At 40.6% G+C, this 23,362-nt stretch overlaps 1 protein-coding gene and 1 long non-coding RNA gene across 4 annotated transcripts in view; one reads left to right on the forward strand and one right to left on the reverse strand.

The window, feature by feature from the left end:
- Positions 1-18,797, forward strand: part of VSIG4 (V-set and immunoglobulin domain containing 4) — a 36,237-nt gene extending 17,440 nt beyond the window's left edge. The window contains exons 3-7 of one of the 3 annotated variants that reach the window (XM_043897106.1): positions 1,985-2,047; positions 2,781-2,858; positions 5,353-5,457; positions 7,674-7,695; positions 13,045-16,246. In XM_043897106.1, the coding sequence (XP_043753041.1) occupies positions 1,985-2,047; positions 2,781-2,858; positions 5,353-5,457; positions 7,674-7,695; positions 13,045-13,105 (329 nt within the window). In that variant the 3' untranslated portion in view covers positions 13,106-16,246. Of the gene's footprint in view, positions 1-1,984; positions 2,048-2,780; positions 2,859-5,352; positions 5,458-7,673; positions 7,696-8,034; positions 8,795-13,044; positions 16,247-18,247 lie in introns of those variants that run through there. The other 2 variants (XM_043897107.1, XM_043897105.1) reach the window with 2 other exon arrangements.
- On the reverse strand, positions 11,195-14,115 carry LOC122690122. Its single transcript, XR_006339981.1, has 3 exons — positions 14,029-14,115; positions 12,852-12,932; positions 11,195-11,340 (listed from the first exon to the last, which is right to left on the reverse strand). It is a non-coding gene; the product is annotated as an uncharacterized LOC122690122 (long non-coding RNA).
- Positions 18,798-23,362: the final 4,565 nt, after the last annotated feature.

The raw sequence follows: 23,362 nt of genomic DNA on the forward strand, positions 1-23,362 counted from the left end.
TGATGGGAGGGACTGGTGGTGGGAAAAACTGGGTCCTGCTCTGGTGGGCAAAGCCTTGCTCAGTGAAGCTTTAATCCAATTATCTGCTGATGGGTGGGGTTGCATTCCCTTCCTGGTAGTTTTTTGGCCAGAGGTGACCCAGCCCTTGTGTCTACAGGCTCTGTGGTCTGGTTAATGGCAACCCAAGAGAATTTACACCAAGGGGGGCCTTCCCAGACTGATGTTGCCAGTGACCCCATCCCTGTGGTGATCCCCTGCAGACCAACACCTCCACAGGAGACCCTCCAACACTAGCAAGTAGTTTTGATTCAGTCTCCTGTGGGCTCACTGCTCCCTTCCTCTGAGTCTTAGTGCACATAAGCTTTTGTTTGTGCCCTCTAAGACTGGAGTCTCTGTTTCTCCCAGTCCTGTGGAAGTCTTATAATCAAATACTACTGGCCTTCAAGGTCAGATTCCCTGGGTATTCCCAATCTGTTTGTTGGGTCCCCAGGCTGGGGAGCCTGATTTGGGGTTCAGAACCTTCAGAACAGTGGGAAAACTTCTTTGGTATGATTTTTCTCCAGATTGTGGGTCACCCACCCGGTGGGTAAGGGATTTGATTTTATTGTGATTGTTTCCCTCCTCCCATCTTGCTATGGCTTCTTTGTCTTTGGATGTGGGGTGTCTTTTTTTTGGTAGGTTCCAGCACCCTACTGTCGATGATTGTTCAACAGCTAGTTTTGATTTTGGTTCTGTTGCAGAAGGAGATGGTGCTGTACTCTGTCATCTTGAACCAGAAGCTCCATACTTTCTAGTTTCTTTGCATGTCTCATATTTGTTGAAAATATAATGTGACAAATCTAGAATTCTGAGTCTCTCTCTCTCTCTCCAGGGCTTGCTTTTGTCACTGCTTTCTGTACTAATTGCTATTTGTTTGTTCAATGACTGTCTGAGCTAATTCTATGTAGTCTCTTGTATTCTTTGTCATGGATTACCACTGAAGCCTCTGATCAATTTGGTGGTCAACTATTGATTGGACAGATATTTCTTTAAATACTTGAAATCATTAAAACTCCAAGGGTTCTGTTGCCTGTTTAACTGTTTTCAATGCTTACCCAGTAAGTTTATAACTGTGCTGTAGCCTTCATTTCCTGCTAATGCAGAGCCTCAAGGCTAGTCAGAGATAAGAACATATGACATTCTCATGTCTTTCCTGAGCATGCACACAACCCTATGCATGTCTTGGCTTTCCAGATTCCAGGAATGTGTGAGAGATTTTCAAAGTCTCTGAACATTTAATTACATTTTTTTTTCTTTTAAGCTTTTTGGCAAGTCTCTTGTTTACCTCAGTTGTTGTCTAATGCTCCAGGCATCTGTCTGACAAATACACCCTTTCCCTGGAAAGAGTTTTAGCACTGGATGACCAATAAAGACAAGCTTTTTGAATCAGGCCTTTCAGGGAATTGTCACAGAAGTCAAATAATGACAATTTTGGGGGGAATTAAATCTGTTTTGTTCAGTCTAGTATCTTGAACAAGGCTTATTTTCAAGGCTACTACTGGCCTGGGACAGGGTAATAGAGCTGGGATAAATTAAAATGCAACAATACTTGCTGTACTTAACAAGACTGGAGTGTTTTTCTTCCATAAATGCTACCTGGGTTGATTCAAATTTTTGGCTATTTTCCCAAAATCTTAAAGAAAAAAAAGTTATGAAAAATTTTGTCAGTCATTTCACTGCTTTTGTGAAGTAAGTATTTGAAGGTTATTATTCTGTTATCTTTACTAACTCACCACAGCCATCTTCTTTGCAATACTTCTAAGACCCTCTCAAGAGAATATGTAGCTAAATTTCAACTGGAAGTTAGTTAAAACAAAATATTTTCCCCATCCAGATTAATTAAGTATCTGACTGGCCATTACTTATTTCCCATTTTTTCCCTAAAGCATTCAACTGTTCACTCAGGGGTGCCAGGACCCTTGAATGGACTCCCTTTTCCTTGCAGATTCCTCAAAGCCACCTGATACCAAGACTAAGTCACTTCCAACCACGCAAACCTCCTTGGAAGGTGAGTTTTACTGGGGTTCTGTGGGAACAGGGAAGGTCTGAAATGGTGTCATGGAAGCCAAGGGAGGAGGCTCAATGCCATTAGACAGGTAATAAGAGGTCATTGGGTTCTTCATAAGGAACATAGTAATAAAGACATGGAAATAAAAAGACTTAAGGGTCATGAAGAAGTGAATCATACATATATATACGTAAATATATATAAATATATAATAACTATTTATATATAATAAATTTATATTTATATAAATATAATAAATAATAATTAATAAATTATTATTATTTTAAAATAAATTATATATATATATATATATATCTTTGTAAAAATGTCTGAGGCAAAAAGAATAACCCTATAGGAAAAGTGGAAAAAGAAAACTGACTTCTGCTCTGCTCCTAGTCTGAATTGCTATGGGACTTTAGGTATATTTTCTCTCCTCTATGGCCCTTCTTCCCAAAAGCAGTAAAAAAAAAAAAAAAAAAAAAAAAAGTAAGCTATCACATTATTGTATTTAATTGGCCAAAAAGTTCAATCAAGTTTTTCTCTAAGGTATTATGGAAAAACCCAAATGAACTTTTTGGCCAACCCAATAATAGTGGTCAATGACATGGCCAGGAATTCTGGAAATCTTAGCACAGATACCCAAGGAAGAACTGCAATCTTTGTAGCCACCCTCCATCTTAAAATTTCCTATCTGGAAGAGAGGTCTCTGACCCTAATAATCCTGTTGTTATAGCAACATCCACAGTGAATACATCCTGGGGCAGAATAACTGAAGTGGATGGTTATATTGGAAAGACAAGTGCTGAACCAGGTAAGGGAAATGTTAACACTTCTATTATTCCTTTTTGGCTCTTAACTTTGAAACAAAAACCTTCCACTATACACACTATTCTATGTCATTCTACTCCACAAACTGTTACCTCCTATATGCCAGGCTATGATCAAAGGTCCTAGAGACAGATGAGGTGGATAAAATGGAGAATGGAGAGGGAAAGATACAGATACAGGGATGGTCAAAGTCAGAATAGGTTTAAGGGTAGTGATAGATGTGTTCTTAGTTCTCTGTTGGCATAATAATATACTTCCTAAACATTCTATGTAAAATTTGAATGGGACTATGGCTTCAGCCAGCTCTCCTAGGGAAGCGGGCATTGGACCAGGTAAGGGTAGTGGCAAGGCTTCAGTACTTGAGTTATTCTTCAGAGGTCACCAAGCAGCTTGTAGCTGATTTCTGATTCCTTCAAAGTTTCAAGGATTGCTAAGTCAAAGTCTCAGAGATGCAAACCCCAAAGATAAGTTCTTTGGGTTTTCACCTGGAGCTAATAGCTAGTATGCAGTGGTATGACTACATTGATTATTAAAACAATGAAATACTTGTATTTTATATCATTTTATTTCATCAACAATACTAGTTGATGCTAGATGTTTCCTTTAACCACTGTTTCCCATTATCACCTTGACTGCCTTGGCCCATCCCTCAGAACTCTCTAGACCACCCCCATGGTCCTGCAACAAAAGTATTGATGCCTGGATACCTCTAAGACTCCCGGTCTAGAGTAGGTATCTGTTTTGATTGATAGGTACATAATAGTTTTTTTTTTTTTTTTACCCATAATAGTTTGATTACTATCACTCCTGGTCTTATCCTCTGGTTGTGTGTCATTGATGGTGGACTTAATGCCTCTGTACTTCTGCCCTCCTGGTTGCAGAGTTTCTTGGTTGTCTCAGGTCACAGCTTAAACTTGTTTTGTGTTCCATTTTTGTGGTGTCACTTTTGGCTTGAAGACTTTCATAGTTCCATGTCTCTTTTGGCAATATCCATAGAAGAAGGGGGTCTAGAAGATACTTCTTAAGGCAGTTGATTTGAGAACATGAGAAAATAACTTTTGGAGGAATGGATACTCTAATATTTGGGGTTTATGTCCTACATCCTCTATTAATTATTTTAAAACTTGACTCTCTCCCATGAGGAACCTTCCCTTGATCTGTATCATTTCATAGCTTGGGTTCTCTCAACTCCAATCAGAGCTCTAAGGACCACAAATACCAGATTTCTAAGATATAATATTTTGGGATCTAAAGAAAACAAAGTCAGTTGCAGCAGTAAATCCTAAGGATACTTGGATTCCTTTCCCTCTCCATCCATATCCCCTGACCTCACTCCCTAGATTCAGAATATTATAGCTACAAGTGCATTAGACATCATCCAATCTTTTCATTGAACTTATGGGGAAACTAAGGTATTAGTCAAAAATCCGATTAAAGTCACTGTATTTATTCTTCTATGACTTTTATGTATTTAGCCTTCTAGGACTGCTGAAAAAGTACCCCATACTTAGCACCTTAAAATAACGCAAATGTATTATCCTATACTTCTGGACATCAGAAGTCTGACACACTGGGATAAAATTAAGGTATAATTGGGCTTTTTGGAGACTGGGGATAATCAGTTTCTTTGTCCTCCTTTCAGTTCCTAGAGGCTACCTTCTTTCCTTGGTTTCTGGTTACCTTCCACCATTTTCAAAACTAGCAATGTAGCACTTTCAAATATCTCACTATCATTTCCTCTTCTTTTTCCTTCTTCCACTTTTGGAAGACCCTTGAGATTCCATTGAGCCCACCCAGATATTTCAAGATAATCTCCTCACTTCAAAGTCAATGAGTTAACAACCCTAAATATATCTATAACCTTAATTCTTCCCTACAATGTAAACTAATATACTGGGGATATGAATATGAACGTCTTTGGAGGACCCTTGTTTTGCCTACCACAGTCATACAGCAAATAAATAACAGATCCAGGACCAGAAGCCTAGTCCAGGGGTTTCCTCCAACTTGTAGGCATGATTTAGATAGGTAACCCAGGAGACTCAGTGAAAATATGTTTTGAGGATTAAGAAATCTGAATACTAGGGCAGAGTGTTTGAATAAAAGAAGCATTGTGACTAGAAGTAATTGATCATAATCTCAATAAGGTAGTGTTTTTGTGAATCTGGGAAACACTTTCTCCTAAGAAAATGTGAAAAACCTCTTGGCCCCATGGAAAGCATGGAGTACTGGTTCAAATGCCCAGGCCAATCAGCCAACAATGAGTGGATCTGAAATAACTTGCACATACGTGGAGTCTCTAGCTTTTCTCAAGTCTTTCTCATGGATCCAAGGTTTTGTTTGTCTCTCTGGCTAGCTAAGAAAGTTAGGAGAAGATGGAAAAGAAAGAACTGTGAGCTAGTCTGGACTGATCCTTGGAGTCTCTGTTTCTGGACTGTTTTCAACCAGATACCATTTGGTCTTGTTTTGCCCCCTAGGAAAAGGCCTGTCTATCTTTGCCATAATTCTCATCATCTCCTTGTGCTGTATAGTGTTCATCACCATGACTTATATCATGGTCTGCCGGAAGACATCCCAACAGGGTGAGTGATGAATATGAATGGGTGGCTTTTGCTTATTCTTTCATTCAGCAGTACAGTTGAGCATAAACTCTGTATCAAGCACTATGTTAGGCATTTCAAAGGGTCCCCAGCCTATCCTGAAAGTGAGGATAGGGAATCCATGGAGACAGACATGCAATAAGAGTACAACATATGAAAGTTAATTCACAAATCTTTTTACTCAACCTGGCACAGCATCTACATAGTGGATTTTTAATGAGGAGAAGTCACAATTACTTGCCTCAAGTTATTTACAGTTTAATTAATGGAATCAAGGTAGAGTCATGGAGTTTATAAATAACAATACATAGCTATAAAGGCTATGAAGTTAAAGTTTGGAGAAGATAATCAATGCTAAAGGGATCCAAAGGATAGGAGAATGAGTTAGGGGTAGAATAATTATCAAGGGCTTTCAGAAGGAGGCGGACTTAGATCATGACTTGGGGGATGAAAGCCATTGAAAGGGGACAATATTCTACAAATACATGAAATTACATGAATAAAGGGGTGAAATTGTAAAAGATAAATGTGACTGGAGTCATTAATAGAGAAACTTCATGTAGCCAAGCAATAGACAAATACAAAGGAAATGATAAATTCATTTCTGACTCTAGAAAGTCTTGAATGACAGGTTAAGGAATTTTGAATTTCTTCTCTAAGGCTTGCATTAAAAATCACTTAAAATTTTAAGCCAGGCAGTGATATGATTACAGTGTAGTTGTCAGGGTCATTTAACATCTGTTTGCCAACAGAGGAAAAAGAGAATCTTAATGTTTATTTTTAAGTAAAGCCTAACTACACCTCAATTCCTTTTGCACTAGTCATTTTAACTAGCATTTGTGTGTCTCTTCCTTTGAAGTATCTCCTACTCCTTAATAGTCTGATTTCTACCAGAGGTCTCTCCAACCCAAAAAGAGGAGGAAGCCTTGAGTTTCTCCTTCTCCTGGGTTTGAAGTAAAAACTCTTGTCTTGGCCAATTACCATGGCTATGATCCGTGAGGCTAAACTTGGAAGTGGAGATATCTTAAGTTGCCACAAATCCTAGGAGTACTAAAAGGAAAACATTCATCATAGCCTCAATGAGACTGAGTATAAACTGTAACCATATTAGATTATTTCCCTTTCAAAAACAGTCCAGGGTTCACCATGACTCAGAGGACAGAGGTCAAAATGTAGCACCCCATTGAAGGCCTCTGTAATGTGGCTCTGGCCTATCTTGTCAACCCCCACCATTCTCTTAGACCTAATTTCATTCCCAGTCACTGGAGTCAAACAGGCAAATAGGTGACACACCTCATGTCTTTATACTTTTTCCTTCCTGGATTGCCTTTCCAGAATTCCTGCATTCTATCTCTCTAGAAGGGAGAGAGCCTCAGGGCATCATCTCAATTTAACATGTAGCTTCTGAGTACCTACTATGTACCATGCACTAGGCATATAAAAATGAAAAAGATCCTACAGTATGAAAGCTGCCGGGCCAATCAGGGAGGTAAGACATGGAAATGTAAGGCTTTATCACAAAACAAAAGACCTGCAGCATTCTGTTTTTGCTTTATTGTGGTTTAATGTATACATTCCCAGTTGCATCTCTGAAAGATTACAAGCACCTAGAGGGCGGTACTGAGACATCCATCTTTGTACCAGATTACAGAGTTTTTAAGCCTACATGGAATGTAGATACTTCTCCTCCACAGACACTAGGGGGCAATGGTGACTTATTCCAAGATCTTTCCTGGATGCAGGGTGGGAATAAGTGCACTTGAGAATGACTGAAGCTATAGTCTGGGCATCAGACTGATAATTCAGGCCCTTTTGTCTGGGCTCTGAATGGCTGCCAAGTTTTTCATAAGGACTCCCTAAAGGATATTTGACAAGACTCCTGGGTGGAGAGTGGATCCAGTTCCAGTGTCCCTCCCCCCATCTCACCAAGCTCTAGCCAAATGTCCAGATTGTGCCAAAGATGACAGTGATCAAGTGTGCTTCCTCTTCCTTTCCCGAATAAATCTGCATCTGTTGGAAAACAGGTAAATCTGTATTTCAACCCACCTTCTTAACAGCTCCTATTTGTTGGAAGGCTGAGACATATTGAGATCCCCCTTTCTGTCTCCTCTTCCCTTTTCTTTTCACAAGGACTCACGTTTGGCCCTTACCCATGCCCTGTGGAGACTTCTGACTTGATTCTTCTTTTTTTTTTCTAGATCATGTCTATGAAGTGGCCAGGTAAGATAGCTTCTCATCTTCTATCTTTTGGCCTGTTCCTTGTTCTCAAGTTTGTTGGTTATTGGCATAGAGGCAAGGGGGTTTGGTACAGACCAAACATTAAGCCCAGAGGCCTTCAAGGTCAGGGAACAACTTTCTTCCCTCTCAAAAGCACCTCCTGTGGTACTGTCCTGACCCAGTGAACATACAAAATAATCCAAGTCCACTAGCCTTCTGTTCCTAGAATCCTTGGGTGGCAGGTGCCTGATGGTCAGTTGTCAATAACTGGGGCAGAAATGCGGGAAACCAAGGTACCAGATTCAAGTTTCTTCTCATGGGTGGTGGGCTCTTGGACCACAGGTTTCGTGCCAGGAAGGCCTGTGGCTCTGGTGAAACAATGAGGGTGGCCCTCTTCGCAAGTGGCTGTTCCAATGAAGAACCAGCTTCCCAGACTCTGGGCAATGACTACTCTGATGAGCCTTGCCTGGGCCAGGAGTACCAGATCATCACCCAGATCAACAGTGACTATGCTTGTCTGCTGCATACAGATCCCCTGGACTATGAGCTTCTAGCCACCAAGGGCAAGATTGTCTGCTAAAAATGTCCTACTGGGCTGGTGTCTATTGATATAATTGCCTATTCAGCCCAGACATTCTACACGGCCCCTTTCCCTGCTGTTCCTTCCTGGTTAGTCCAACATGTCTTCTTTGCCAACAATGGGGTTGCTAAGAGTAACTGGTTTTGCCTAAGAAATTGCCATATGTACCTCAAGCAAGCCTGCTGCTGGGTCATGCCCTAGACCCTTCTAGTATTGCTACCTACAGCTTCCCTTGCTTTTCTCCAAACACAAGAAGAAAGTATCCATAGCACTAGGACTTGGTCACCATGTCTCCAGATGCCCCTCAACTTTGGCCTCTTACCACTGAACGACCAGAGGGAGGCTCAGCTCTGCCAGCTCAAAGGATGAGTTGGGTTCAGGGTCACTTCCCTTTCTCTAGTGCCAGAGAGCTTTGAATCAAGATTATCGTGGAACAGACCAGGGTTCAGTTCTGCTCCTGTACTGTGTGCCTAGTGTTCTGGTATTCTTTTGATGCTCAATAAATATCTAAGCATAATAACATCATTGGTCATATTGGCCCTCTCTCAAGTACCTACCAAGAGTTATTAAAGTGAGACTAGTTGAGATGGTTGAGGCCCTGGGAGTATGGATAGAACCTTTGCTTTTTTGGTTTTTCTTCCCTCACACCCACGCTATCCTTACATCACTTCAGCAGTGAGCTCACTGAAACACAATAAATCTTTGGTAAAAGAGTACTCAATTGTCTTCTATTCTCCTCTTAATCATCCTGCCAGCTCCACCTGGGTGACTCTTCCCAGGTTAATTGGAAATCATAAAAAAAGGAGTCTTTATTCTGTCTCAGGGTCTGTGGGTGCAAAGATAAAGAGCTCACCTTCTTTCCAAAGCATGGATGCATCACCCTCAGGGATTTTTACTTTCTAGATTCCTGAAATCTTTGGGAAAGTTATACTTTTCATAGGTCATCTTTATCTCCTGACACCTTCTTACAATGTGGGGTGAAAGTCACAGCATGGAAGTCTTTCTTCTCAAGCAGGAATAGATACTAGGAGTGTGAGCGTGTGTGTGTGTCTGTGTGTGTGTGTGTGTGTGTGCGTTTATCTTTCTGAATATGTGCACATGCAATGTACTTTTAAAATCATTCTCCTCAGTGAAGACCTGTTCTGGGCAAGTTCAACTTTTCCTCAGGTAATTCATGGCAAATCAACTTCTTCACCCTCTATGGAAGCTGACATGCACCACTTTTCATTACAATGTAACTCCAAGGTCATTTCAGATTTAACCAACAGCTGCCTCCCATACACTGATTACAAAAGTCAGAATTATACACAAAAGTGAACAAGGAGCCCTTTGTTTTACAGTAATAAAAGTAATGAATCAAGGAGTAGTTCCATCCCCAGGGCCTGTATGCCTTTTGTTGTCGCTACATAAATTGTTCCAGAGTAGAAAAAAAAGAAAGCAAACATCTAAATTATTTTAATGATGCCAGTTAACATGGATATTACAAAAGATAAATGTCATACAAAAGATAAAATTACAGACCTAGGATCATATCTATATTACAGCAGGAAACTTCCAGAGATCATCTCTGTCCAAAACCTGATAATATTTTACATACAAAATAAGTCAGTAAGAAAGTCCTAAGTATAGACCTAGTCCATATATACAGTATAGACTAAACAAAAATGATGTGATAACATTGGACCTGTCTTAGGCAAGTAACTGGTTGGGAAAAAGACAAGATCTCCAGAAGAGAGGAAAAATATAAAGTTCCTCTAAGGTAGTTTCTCAGATTTTATTCCATGAAATACAAGATCCAGGAAATGGCCCACAGAAAAAAATTTCCATAATCAGATAGGTATGGGAAATGTTTTACTCTATCGCTCTCTCTTGGAGATTTACAAAGCAATATTTCAATACTAAAGCTTCTGAAAAATCCTGCAATGAAGTATCTATATACCTTTTTGCTACCAAGTGATTCCAAAACTTACTTGCTCTCTGAGTCTACTTTTTTGCCCTCCTCCTCTGACTCTTGACCCTGTTTCTCAGGGATAAAACCCTCCATGTTGGCAATTACCTCACACACCCTTTAGCATTGTGGTTACCAAAATTTAATTGCTTTTTCACAAAATTCCTGGGTAGCATTTGACCCAAAGGCCCAAAGCTAAGGGACTAGTGGAAAGCATTTTAATCAATAAGCACTTATTAAGTATTTTCTGTAACTAAAGTACTGTGCTGAGGTTGGAGTAGGGATGGAATGGGGAGAGAGCAATCACACAAAAAGTATTGTTCTCTAGGAGTTCACAATCTAGTGGGGGATTAAAAATTACCTCCCTTAGAAGTTCACTAACAGTTCAAAAGGTACCATTGGGCAGTAAGAGATAAATGGGTACATACAAGCAACCAGGCAAGGAGTGTGTTGAAGAACAAAGCAGGAAAGAATATAAGTTAACTTTCAAAAGTCTTTGGAGGTAAGGACTTTGGCTGGACCAGGAAGTATGGGAAAGAATTGGAAGAGAAGAGAGAAATAAAGAAGGTGTTCCCAGTAGGAGAAAGACCATAAGGAAAAGGAGAGAGATAAGTAAGGTCAAAGTGTGTTTAGAAGTCAAGATTAAGTGTCAAGAAACTGGGTGCCTAAGTCCTGATGTCCTTGCTAGGTGGCTCAGGAAGGGGAATGTGAAGGAAGAAAGTATGAATCAAAGAACACTTACATCCCTTGAACATGCCCAAATGCCTTTTCAAGACTATTGTGTCCCCCTAGGGCTCCCACCGTGTGTAGCAGAGCTGCTTCATTTTTCTCCCACAGCTTCACATATAATGGTTTATTTCCCTCAAAGTCACCGAAAATAACTTCTGAGAACTTAGTTGGTATTTGCTGAGTGTTCTTGTATCCAACTGTCTCTCTTCTGTTGTATCTCAAGTGTCCCAGCCTGGAGTTGCTAGGCATATGCCACACTTGGGGTATTTGACAAACTGACACTACTACATGGAGTGTCCAACTCAGCTTGTCAAATACACGGAGCATGGCACTGCAGGAGGTTGGGCCAGGGTCTTCGGTGGAGAGACAAGATCTTCCTGGAAGATGTGACCTTGGAGGGAAAGAGAGAGAAAGGAGTCACACCCTGAGCACCAGGGAAACTGCAGAGGCTGTAGGGACTAGGTGAATCACCAGAACAAGGAAGTGAATGAAATAGGCAATAAGGCTTTTAACCAGAAGAAGGATCTTTATGGTATATGTGGAAGGCCCAGTTGATACTGCAGGTGAAGTCCCAGTGCCCAGTTGGGAGGTTCTCAGGCCTGAGTCCTACAGCTATGGCATTTCTAGGGGTCCTGAGCTACAGTGAGGTTCTCTGTGCAGGACAGGACCAGGTCCCAGAGTTAATGTCCATGTCCCACCTTCCTATGGTTCTCACAGTGTTCTCACAGTTTGCACAGTGTTCTATGCTATGTGTGCTACATGTGCTACTCAGTGCGTTATGTTCTCACAGTGTTATGGCTATGAACAAAGGCTTTTAGGCTAAGTGTGGGCATGAATTCTGGCTTTTCCATTAGGTAGTTGAGAAATCTTGGGTAAATCTTTTCATCTCTCTGAACTCTAGTTTTCCACATCCACAAAATGGGTATAAGTATTGTTGGCAGTGGACTTGGCAGTCAGGTACTGGGATCATTCAATACAGTCATCAGAAAAATAAAGAAGCTACCAGGAGCATGATCATGCATGCCTGGAACTTCTGAGAGAATTCCCTTAGCAATGCCCAAATCCTATTGCTAAAAGTTCTGGGTTGTCTGTGTCAAATTCTTCCCCTTCCCAGGTGTGGTAGTTGATCTATGAGAAAGTAACTCGCTTATATTAAATACTGGCATGAAAATTGCAAACATTCCAAGGAATATAAAACTGCCCAATGAGATGAGAGGGTCTTATCCCAGATAAGACAAGGCAGAGGGACTTCTTTGTCAATAAAACAGCAGAGTGCATTTTTGTTTAAAAAAATAAACCTTAACTCTTTCAGCTGAATATATGTTGGTAAGGGAGTGATGTGTGTGCATGCATGCTATGTTGCTTTAGTTGAGTCTGACTCTTTGCAATCCTGTGAACTGTAACCTACCAGGCTCCTCTGTCCTCTTGTCTCCAGGCAAGAATACTGGAGTGGGTTGCCATGCCCTCCTCCAGAGGATCATCCCACCCCATGGATCGAACCCGCATTTCATGTCTCCTGCATTGGCAGGCAGGTTCTTTACCACTAGCCCCAGCAGGAAGACTCAAAAGGGTGACATGCTCCTCCAATTTGATATCTGAGAGTGACTTCAAACTTAAAGCTCTAAACAGTATTTTCCACTCTCTACCTCTCTACCTATCCAATCATTTCCCTCTCTACCTACCCAATCCATTCCAAGTGACCCAGAAGTGTGGCTTTTTCAGCCAAAGCAACAATCATGATCACCAGATATGCCATAGTGGAAAGAATCAGACAAACTTTGATTCTAATGCTGCTGTGGGCACCAATTAGCCAACCATGGCTTTGGGAAAGTTTTCCCTTAGGTTTCAGTTGTCCTTTGAGCTTCAGTTGTCTCCCCTGGAAATGGTAACAAGAAAACTTACCTGGCAAAATTGTTGTAAAAGTGTCTGGCGACCTTTCCAGAGCCTTTCATATAGGAGCTCATGGACACCTTAGCTCAGTCCCTGGAGAAGCCAGCAAAGGAAGCTGATTAACAGAGTTTGAGTTCAGGGTGGCCCGAGAGAGAGAGAACTGTACTGATGCATTTCTTCTATTATCATCCTTATTGACTACCAGCTTCTGTGAGAAGACCTGGATAAACTGGAGGTGCCCACAGCCTTCTGAACACCCTTTCTGACTTCATCCAAAAGGAAGACAGATATGAAGAGATATAAAGATTCTTTTTAGTACATAAAATTTAGGAGCCTTATAGACCATTTTGTCCCAGTATTAATGGAAAGGGTCAGTAGTTGAGCTAAAACTATGTTGGTTTTATTTCCACTTTTGATGTTCTAGCCCATGTCTCTCCCATAGAGTATAATGAAAGCAAGTTTAGCTGAGAAAGGCTGGCCAACCCCATAGGAAGAAGAGGTGGATATCTACATGGGGTGGTATTGAGGGACACTGAAAGCTTTTCTGTTGGTCTGTTACACTACATAAAATATCATCTGTTCTCTGCCTACCCTGGGAGGTCTAACACACCAAATAGTTAAGACTTGCCCTGCAACTGACCCAGTTGGGCCTCCTCATACTGGGAGCAGTATGGATTTTTTTTTTCAGGCATAGTTAAACCCGCTGCTCAACCTCACCCAGAGATATTTATTCAGCATCACTTTCACATCCCTTCTCAACAGAGGGCTGACAACCTTCAAAATAAGAAATATGAAAACTAAAAGTCTCTGGACACAATTCATCTAATCCTCCCCCTCCTCTTTTTTGCAGAAGAGGTCAAAAATATGTGTCCTGGAATAGAGAAAGGACTTGTTCAAAGATACATAATGGGTAAACAGCAAAACCAGAACTGCTATTCAAATATCCTGACTCCTGGTTCCAGAGAACTTTCCACTTCCATTTGGCTGTCTTCTAAACTGTCCGTTATTACCATTATAGGATTCAGGACAGAAGGGGACCAATGGGACCCTTCTTCTCCCCCACCCTTGATCCAGGGTTCATGAGAAGTGTCCAAAGAGAATGAGATGAGTAGATCCAAGCCACCTTTAGTAGCCATGGACACTGCCCCAGTTTGGGAACCCAAACAGAGAGGGCAAGTGGATACTATACCTGTTTCTGAACTGGTGCCTTCATCTTGTAGGAGCCATAGGTTCCCTGGTGATGAGCCATCCTGCAGAAGTCAGAGGGAACTGGGCTTTATGCTTTGAGCAGGGAGGTCCTATGTTTTGAAGGGCCTTTGGTGTCTTCAAGAGGAAACAGAAATGAGGAAGATAAGGCTGAGGTTAGCCAACGGAAATCTGAGTGCAAAATGACAAAACAGTGCCGTTGTGAAAGGGTCTTCTACTGCAGCAACAGTCCCCACTGCCATGTTCTTGCCTACCGCCACTGAACTCCACCAGGTACTAATTCCCCAAGCTTCAGAAAGTCAGAGTAGAGAGCTCTGGCTGCCTTAGGTTCTGCCTATGGCCAGAGAGGTTTTCTCAGAATTATTGAAGGAGTCCTGAAATGTAAAAGCTAAGACATTATCAAATGAAAATGTCCATTGTCAAAATTGAGAAACTGATCCTCTGAAGGATAAAAGGAAATGCCTGATATAAAAAAGCAAATTAGTGGCATACATAGAATTTGAATCTATTTCTGTCAATTCCGAATTCATACATTCTCTCACTCTGTTGGAATGTTTCCCATTCCTAAAACATTCATTTTAACTCCATTGGCACAAAACATAATTTACAAGGGTAAATTTACAGGCAGAAAATGAAGGGCTCCTTTAGGAAAAATCAAGATGGTGACAGCAGAACATTAAGCTAGGTTTGGGGTCTTTTTAAGCATGAGGCCCTGTGAAACTTTACAGATCACATACATTTGAAGCTGGCCTTGCTAGCACAGTTCTGCCCACAGCTTGCATTCTGGCATCTAGGGAACTTAAGATAGAATGAAAAAAGAAAATTCACACCCACAAAGCATTTATTATATGTTTTGCATAATGCTTTTATTATGTATTTTACATGTGTTATTTAATCAACAACCATCTGGTATAGTATTATCATTATTCCTATTTATAGGTGAGGAAACTGAGACACATAGAAGTAAAGTGGCTTGCCTAAAGAAACAAAACTGGGAAATAATTGAGAAGGCAGAATTTGCACTCAGGTCTTTCTGATTCCAAATATTAGGCTTTTTCTACTCTCTCATGTTGATTACAAAGAAAGCAATTGACCTTGAGAAGGAAAGGATAATATCAGACCCTTAAATTCAACTGTGACCTTCAGGATTCATGAGGAACATGACAGTTACGAGAAGAAAGTAAACGATTTCCTAGATCCTCTTGTTTGCAATCCTTGGGCAGTCCCCATTCACAGCCAGGAAGACTGAATTCCCATTATGCAGGACACTACATCATGAAACCTGATGACATGGCAGATGGCATGTCATAGAGGCAATTCCTGCTGTATTTTCAGGCTATATTTGCATGATCACTCTCAATGATTGCAGTGCCCAAGTTTCAGTCCTTAGTCTACAGAACAGAAATAGGACTCTTTGCAGTACTCAAGGCTCAGTGAATAATCTATCCAAGCCACATACAGTAGTATAAATTCAGGTTCAAGAGAGAAAAAAAAAAAAAACACATCCTGGGAGCCAGGAGTTTTGTGTCCTACTCCCAGATCTGCCAGCTCTGTTCCCTCCCTTAGTTTCCTATTTAACCAACAGAAATTGAACTAGATGATCTTGGTGGCCTCTCCAACTCAAACATTCCCTGGTTCCTTTATAACCCCTTCCATCACTGCCCCTCTCTCACTATGGTCTTCTCTGCATATGCAGGGCCTAGAGGCTCTAGGGGATAGCTTGAATAGGGATTCACTCACATTCACACTGCTCTGTAGAAAACTTTTTTCTACCGGAATAATTTATTGGCTTAGTCCTTGAGACTAGTTTCCCCAGATCTATCTTCTAGAAAGATTCAGTTCCTTTTTTTTTTGTTGTTGTTGTTTCTTACTAAAACTTGGGGTGGAGTCAGGGTTGTCCCTTGAGCACCATCCTAGGGAGGGACCCTTCTTCTCTACTTATATCCTAGAGATTGAGTAATTTCAGCTACCCACTCTTTTTCTTTTCTTTTCTTTTTTTTCTCATTTATCAGTTAAGGTACTCTCCTAGATTTTTAACAGGGACCCTCTGGAAACAACATCTTCAATTAAAGTAGCAATTGTTGTTATTGAGTTGCTAACTCATGTTTGACTCTTTCTGTCCCATGGACTGCAGCATGACAGGCTTTCTGGTCCTTCACTATCTCTTGTAGTTTGCTCAGATTCATGTCCATTGAGTCGGTGATGCTATCTAACCATCTCATTCTCTACTGCCCCCTTCTTCTTATGCCTTCATTCTTTCCCATCAGAGTCTTTTCCAGTAAGTCAACTCTTCACATCAGGTGGTCAAAGTATTAGAGCTTCAGCTTTAGCATCAGCCTTTCCAATGAATATTCAGGGTTGATTTTCTTTATGATTAACTGGTTTGATCTCCTTGCTGCCCAAGGGACTCTAGAGAGTCTTCTCCAGCACCACAATTTGAAAGCATCAGTTCTTCAGCACTCAACATTATTTATGGTCCAACTCTCACTTCCATACATGACTATTGGGAAAACCATAGCTTTGACTATACAGACCTCTGTTGGCAAAGAGTTGTCTCTGCTTTTTAATGCTGTCTAGGTTGAAGAAGACTCTTGAGAGTCCCTTGGACTGCAAGGAGATCCAACCAGTCCATCCTGAAGGAGATCAGTCCTGGGTGTTCATTGGAAGGACTGATGCTGAAGCTGAAACTCCAATACTTTGGCCACCTCATGCAAAGAGTTGACTCATTGGAAAAGACCCTGATGCTGGGAGGGATTAGGGGCAGGAGGAGAAGGGGATGACAGAGGATGAGATGGCTGGATGGCATCACCAACTCGATGGGCATGAGTTTGAGTAAGCTCCGGGAGTTGGTGATGGACAGGGAGGCCTGGCGTGCTGCGATTCATGGGGTCACAAGGAGTCGGACATGACTGAGTGACTGAACTGAACTGAACTGAACTGAGGTTTATCATAGCTTTCTTTCCAAGGAGCAAATGTCTTTTAATTTCCTGGTTGTAGTCACCATCCACAGTAATTTTGGAGGCTAAGAAAATAAAATCTGTCACTACTTCCACATTTATCCCTTATATTTGCCATGAAGTAATAGGACTGGATGCGCTATTTTTATTTTTTTTTTGAATGTTGAGTTTTAAGCCAACTTTTTCACTCTCCTCTTTCACCCTCATCAAGAGGCTCTTTGGCTCCTCTTCACTTTCTGCCATTAGAGTGATATCATCTACATGTCTGAGGTTGTTGATATTTCTCCCAGCAATCTTGATTCCAGTTTTGATTCATCCAGCCTGGAATTTCATATGATGTACTTTGCATGATGGCAAATTTGAGCTTCATAGTAGGTCCATGAAAAAAGAGTGTTCAGAGTCAGGAAGATCTACAACTCATGCCTACTGTGCAAAAGGTCTGAATTACAGCAAATAACATGGGGCTCCTCAGAGCCTCTATTTACCTCACAAACACAAAGCATGCTGGGAAGGGCCAAATTTGCAGCAGTACACAAAAGGGACTTTTCCTTTAGGTCTGTTGTCCAACCAAAAGACAGAATTCTTTCATTCTGGATGTTCTTTGGCTTGACTGTACTTATGAGCCAAGATATGGGGAAAGAGAGGTGGATAAGGGGAGCAGGCAGAAGGCGCTGTAGTCTCACACTGGAGGCACATTCATTTATTCACTCAGTGCTGGAATGAAAAAGTAAAAAACACTGAGTTTTGAGTCAGAATTCCTATGTCTTAGATGCTGTGTTATAGCCCCTGGGTTATAGATCTAGCTCTGAAACTCATTAATTATATGTCCTTGAAAAATAATGCACAGCTTGTTTTAGCACCAGCCACCACATCATATTAAGGAATTCTCAAGCTAGAGAGGAGAGGGTTGTAGGCATGCATCCAAGGAAATAAATATTTCTACTTGTGAGACAAGCGATTTGATGAAGGTACACAGTGCTATCAGAAAAGTGAGTGAGAAAGCCATGATTCTTCCAGAGCAGGGAGTGAGAAGGTGGTGGTGATTAGAAAGTTTCTTAGAAAGGAAGGATTTTACCTATATTTTTAAAGATGGATAGAGAAAATGATGATGATTACTGTCCTTGGAAAGCCTTCTGTGACCACCCATCTCTTGACAAAATTAATTGTTCCTGGCTTCGCCTGCCTCTTTGCCAGACCAAGAACTGCTAAATAGAGACTATGTCTGATCCCCTCCTTTCTTCACAGGACCAAGAACGAAATAGTTGCTCTATAACTGTGAGTTGAATAAGTGAATGCATTAGTGCATAAGCAAATGAAGGGTCCCAAGACCCCCACATTCCTTAGCCTACATCACCCCCATAAAAGAAATGAGAAGCCCCTCTCAACACTGAGTTCAACTCCCTGCTCATTTACCCCCACCCACTATAGGAAGCCTGTCAAGAAAAGGCCCCAGGGACAGTTGCAATGCTGAGGCCACTTCTTGTGCAAGAAGCCAGTGTCCACACACTCCACCTCAACCTTGGTGATTATTGTGTATATGATTGCACTGGGGCTTCCTCCGAAAGGAAACCCAAAGGCTGATGCAATGCATAGGACACCCTCAGGCCAAGATTGAAGAACTTCATGTACTCATAAGCTTGAGGGCAGAGGGTTCACTGTGAGGTTCCCCAAAACCCAGTGAGAGTGACAAGAAACATGGTAGCAATTAATACCAACTATAGCTCAAGTTTATTCAACATGCGTGTGTTAAGTACTTATCAGCTGCAAAGCTCTATAGTTGGTACCAAGGGCAATACACACACACACACCAGAGCAGTAGTATACATATAATAGAAATATAACATAAGCCACACATTTCTTTCTTTTTTTTTAAATAACCACATTAGAAATTTGAAAAAAAAATAGATTAAGCAATTTTGATAGTATATTTTATTTAACCCAGTGCATCCAAGATGTTTTCTTAACCAGTAAGCAATGAAAACATGTTTTAATGAGGTATTCTACACTCTAAAATGTTGTGTGCATTTTAAACTTACAGTTCATGGCAATATTCAATCACCACATGTAGTTAGTAGCTATCACATTTGGACAGCAAAAGTACAAGATGTAGTCCCTGCTCTCAAGGAATTTACAGCCTATCCTAGGATCCAGATTCATACCAAGAACAAGTATTATAGTGGAGTGAATATAAGGAAAAGAGCACTGCACCTGAAGTCAGGAGGTGTAGACTACAGTCTTCTCTGCCACTGATTCTTTATGTGATCTTGAGTAAAACCCTCTCTCTCTATGAGCCTTATCTAAAATGAGGCTGGACTATATTCTTTCACTCAACAACTATGCTTTTTTTTTTAATATCAAGCATGATGCGAGGCACTCAGAATACAGAGAACAAGACACATAACACACCTCCCTTCTTGGCATTGTCAGTGTGGTGAAAAATAGTTGTTGAACAAATAGTTACAGGTAAATATGACAAGAAATGGGGAATCTCAGAAAGTTAGGACACATGGAACCTAATGCACAAGGCTTGGATAGGTCAAGAAAATCTCTCAGAAGAAGTAACTTTTGAAGTGAGACTGAAGAATAAGAAGGAATGAGCCAAGCAAATAATTGTGAAAAGCTATTCTAGACAGAAGAAACAGCTTATGTAAAATCTCTAAGGTGGGAAAATATGTGGCATATTCCAAGAAGATAAGGAGGTTGATGTGGTCAAGAATAGAGTAAGGGAAGGAAATACTAGCTCAGAGCAGTGTAAGAGAAGCAAAGAGGAGATCAAACTGAAGAAGCCCTTATATACTGTTGAGAGTTTGAAACTTATCTAATGAAGCATGAGAAACCAGAGAAGGTACAGGTGGTGCAGTACTCTTTCATTTTCAAGACAAGGAACTCTGGAGTCAAGGGTGTGGAAAGAAAAATTAATTCCAACTGCTTGGACTAGAGACTTCACAGAAGAGGCAGCATTTTAAAAGAGCCTTGATGTACAGAACAGACTTTTGGACTCTGTGGGAAAAGGCGAGGGTGGGATGTTTCAAGAGAAAAACATCGAAACATGTATATTATCAAGGGTGAAACAGATCACCAGCCCAGGTTGGATGCATGAGACAAGTGCTTGGGGCTGGTGCACTGGGAAAACCCAGAGGGATCGGGTGGTGAGGGAGGTGGGAGGGGGGATCGGGATGGGGAATACATGTAAATCCATGGCTGATTCATGTCAATGTATGACAAAAACCACTACAATATTGTAAAGTAATTAGCCTCCAACTAATAAAAATAAATGGAAAAAAGAAAAAATATTGTGAACAGTAAAAATAAAATAAAAATAAAAGAGCCTTGAAAGATAACTAAGATCAATAGTCAGAGAAGGACATTCCAGGCAGAAAGAAGAACACAAGCAAAATTGCAGAGGTAAAAAAGAACATGGTGAGCTTGTATGAACGGAGGGACCACTGATATAACAGGGTAAATATAGCCCAAGAATATCCTTGAATATCTATAGATGTACTAGAATAAGAGCAGCCGCAAAGCCTGTCCAACTGTCAAACATGTTCTGGGAGAAACAAGGCAAAGGCCTTGTACTTACCAAGAAAATTCACTAAGTGCCAGGCACTGTCTAAAGCCCTTTGTATGTATTAGTTTATGCAATATCCTAACAACCTTATGAGGAAGACACTAAAATTAACTTCATATGACATATGAAGAGCTGAAGTTCAAGGTCATGTCACTTGCCCAAAGGCTATGTGACAATTTATGAAGGGTGAGATTTTTAAAGAAATCTACAAAAATATTTAATATGGCTCTGGTTGACAAACAGCAAACTCAAGTCAGTTATCATCTCAGTCTACAAGGTAGTCTTATCCAGAAAAATCTCAATTAATTTCCAATTTATGACTATTAAAGGGTCTGAGCTGACCTTTGCTTAGCTTCTTGGAAAGGAAAAACTAAATGTATGAATGGGAATTCCCTGGTGGTTTGGTGGTTAGGACTCCATGCTTTCACTGACTAGGGCATAGGTTCAATGCCTGAAAAGGAAACTAAGACTCCACAAGTCAAGCAGTGCAGCCAAAAAAAATAAATAATATAAGAGTTCTAGAGAGTTGTTTAAGACTTAGAAAAGCAAGTTGGTTGTACTCTTCACTTCTTCTTCTTAAAATTAATTAATTAATTTAATTGGTGGATAATTACTTTACATTATTGTGATGATACCTTACCACCAATCAGAGTTCTTCAGAAGCTTCCATTTATGACAAAACTATCTGAAGAAACTAGCCAAATACCCCTATTTCCTACAATGGTTCACCTAAAGGTAAAATCCCATAGGCAACAGTTGTGGACAGTGAAGGAAGGAAGGAGGAAAAACTTGTCATAGCCCATTGCATATATTTGGAAGGAATAAAATTGCATTTCTTTAAAATATATATTCCCTAAATTCAGACTGGGATGGGTGCCCCTGGTATCACTGACTTGGCATGCAAACCATGTTCATCCCATTTTCATCTTCCTAGTGTTTCCTCTGACTAAACAAAGGGCAAGAATGGTGCATTTGTGGGGGGAAAAAAAGAATTTAGGCCAAACCTTTGTGCTTACACCACAGCTAATAATCACCATGAACCCTTTTCCTTATTGTTCCTGTCCTATATTGGCATGTTAGTTTCCACAGGCTCATCTAAGGAGAGTCAGCAATTAGTATGGCAATAGGTAGTTCAGAATCTACAAAGTATATCCTGAAATTTTCTAACCCCTACAAAGGTGCTATAATGTAGATGGTCAAATGTCTTTGCTGATAGTGTTACAGTTAGATTAAGTGACAAATAACAAAGATGCTAAAAGTGGGCACTCGATTGGTGGCAGGCATTGCAGATTGTCACCCAAAGCTTTGTACTATAGTGACAAGAGCATTGAGTTTGAAGTTCAAAGACCTGGATTTGAACTTCAGTTTGCCACTTTACAGCTGTGGGTAAATTACTAATGTTTCTGACTATGCATTTCCCCATCTCAAAATGGAACTAATAAATAGGTACTTCATGGGACTCAGTAGAATGACATAGCTGAGAATTACTTCAAGGCCAGACATTACAAGGTAAGAAGAAAAAGAAGCTAAATATTCGTGGAAGAAAAGGCACTGCTCCTCTATTCTCAGTTCTAGGCAGAATGAGATGTGGGAAATGGAAGGAAAAAAGTATTGTTGAGTGCTTATTATATACTTCATACTCTCACATCTATTTTATCATTCCTGTCAACAAACTTGTAGAATTAGAATCATTCCCTGTTCACAAAATGAGGACACAGAAGCTCAAAAAAAAATTAAGCAATTTTCCTTAGAGTCACATATTTAGTAAGTGACAGAGCTGAGGTTTAGAGTCTTATTAGATGTGCACCTAAGAAAACATGAGAAGGGCTACTCAAAGCTCACCATCTCCTTTGGTCTCTTAAAACCATGCAGTCCAGCCACTCTACCTAACCTTTAAGAAAAGAGGGTTCTCTCACTAGATTACAAGTTCCCTGAGGTCAAGAACCGTCTCTGTAATACCCAGTTTTCTATAAAGTTGCTGACTTATTTTTCCTGTGGTTGAGAGTTCTTTGTATATTAGATAGATTTCTCCCTTTGTATGTAATAAGAATTGCAGATGCTTTCAATAGTTTACCATTTGTCTTTTGACCTTGCTTCTAACATTTTATATTTTTGTTCATTGTATGTGTCTTCTACCAAACTCTAGGAGGGCAGTGATTTTAACTTATTCACAGCTATAGCTCTAGTGTCTTGCTTATAGTAAATGCTCAATAAATATTTGTTAATGGAAAATAATTATTTCTGTTGCACAAGCCTGAAAATGAGGTGACATGTAAATACTGAATGTCTTGACCATCCCTTGACCCTAATGACCTGGGGTTTTAATCAAGATTAAAGAGTCGTTGAAGAAAGCCCTGGACACAGTGGCAAGAGAGTTGAGTTCCAGGCTCAACCATGCTACGGCTTCTAGTATGAACTTGGGGAATTCCCTTCTTTACTCTTGTTTATAAATTTGGTAGACTAGATAATCTTCAGGGTTTCCCTGGTGGCTCAGTCAGTAAAGAATCTGCCTGCAGTGCTGGAGACCTGGGTTTGATCCCTGGGTTGGGAAGATCCCCTGGAGGAGGGCATGGCCACCCAATTCAGTATTCTTGCTTGGAGAATTCCCATGAACAGAGGAGCCTGGCAGGCTACAGTCCACAGGGTCGCAAAAGTCTGGCGTGACTGAGCAACTAAGCACATATGGTCTTCAAGAACCCTCTTTTCTCATTTGTGAGTTTGTCAAATGGTCTGAGTGATAGAGATATCAAAGATAATACAATTGACCAGGGCACTACACTCCCAGAATTCTT

This window comes from Cervus elaphus, chromosome X (assembly GCF_910594005.1).
Source record: "Cervus elaphus chromosome X, mCerEla1.1, whole genome shotgun sequence".
Lineage (NCBI taxonomy): Eukaryota > Metazoa > Chordata > Mammalia > Artiodactyla > Cervidae > Cervus > Cervus elaphus.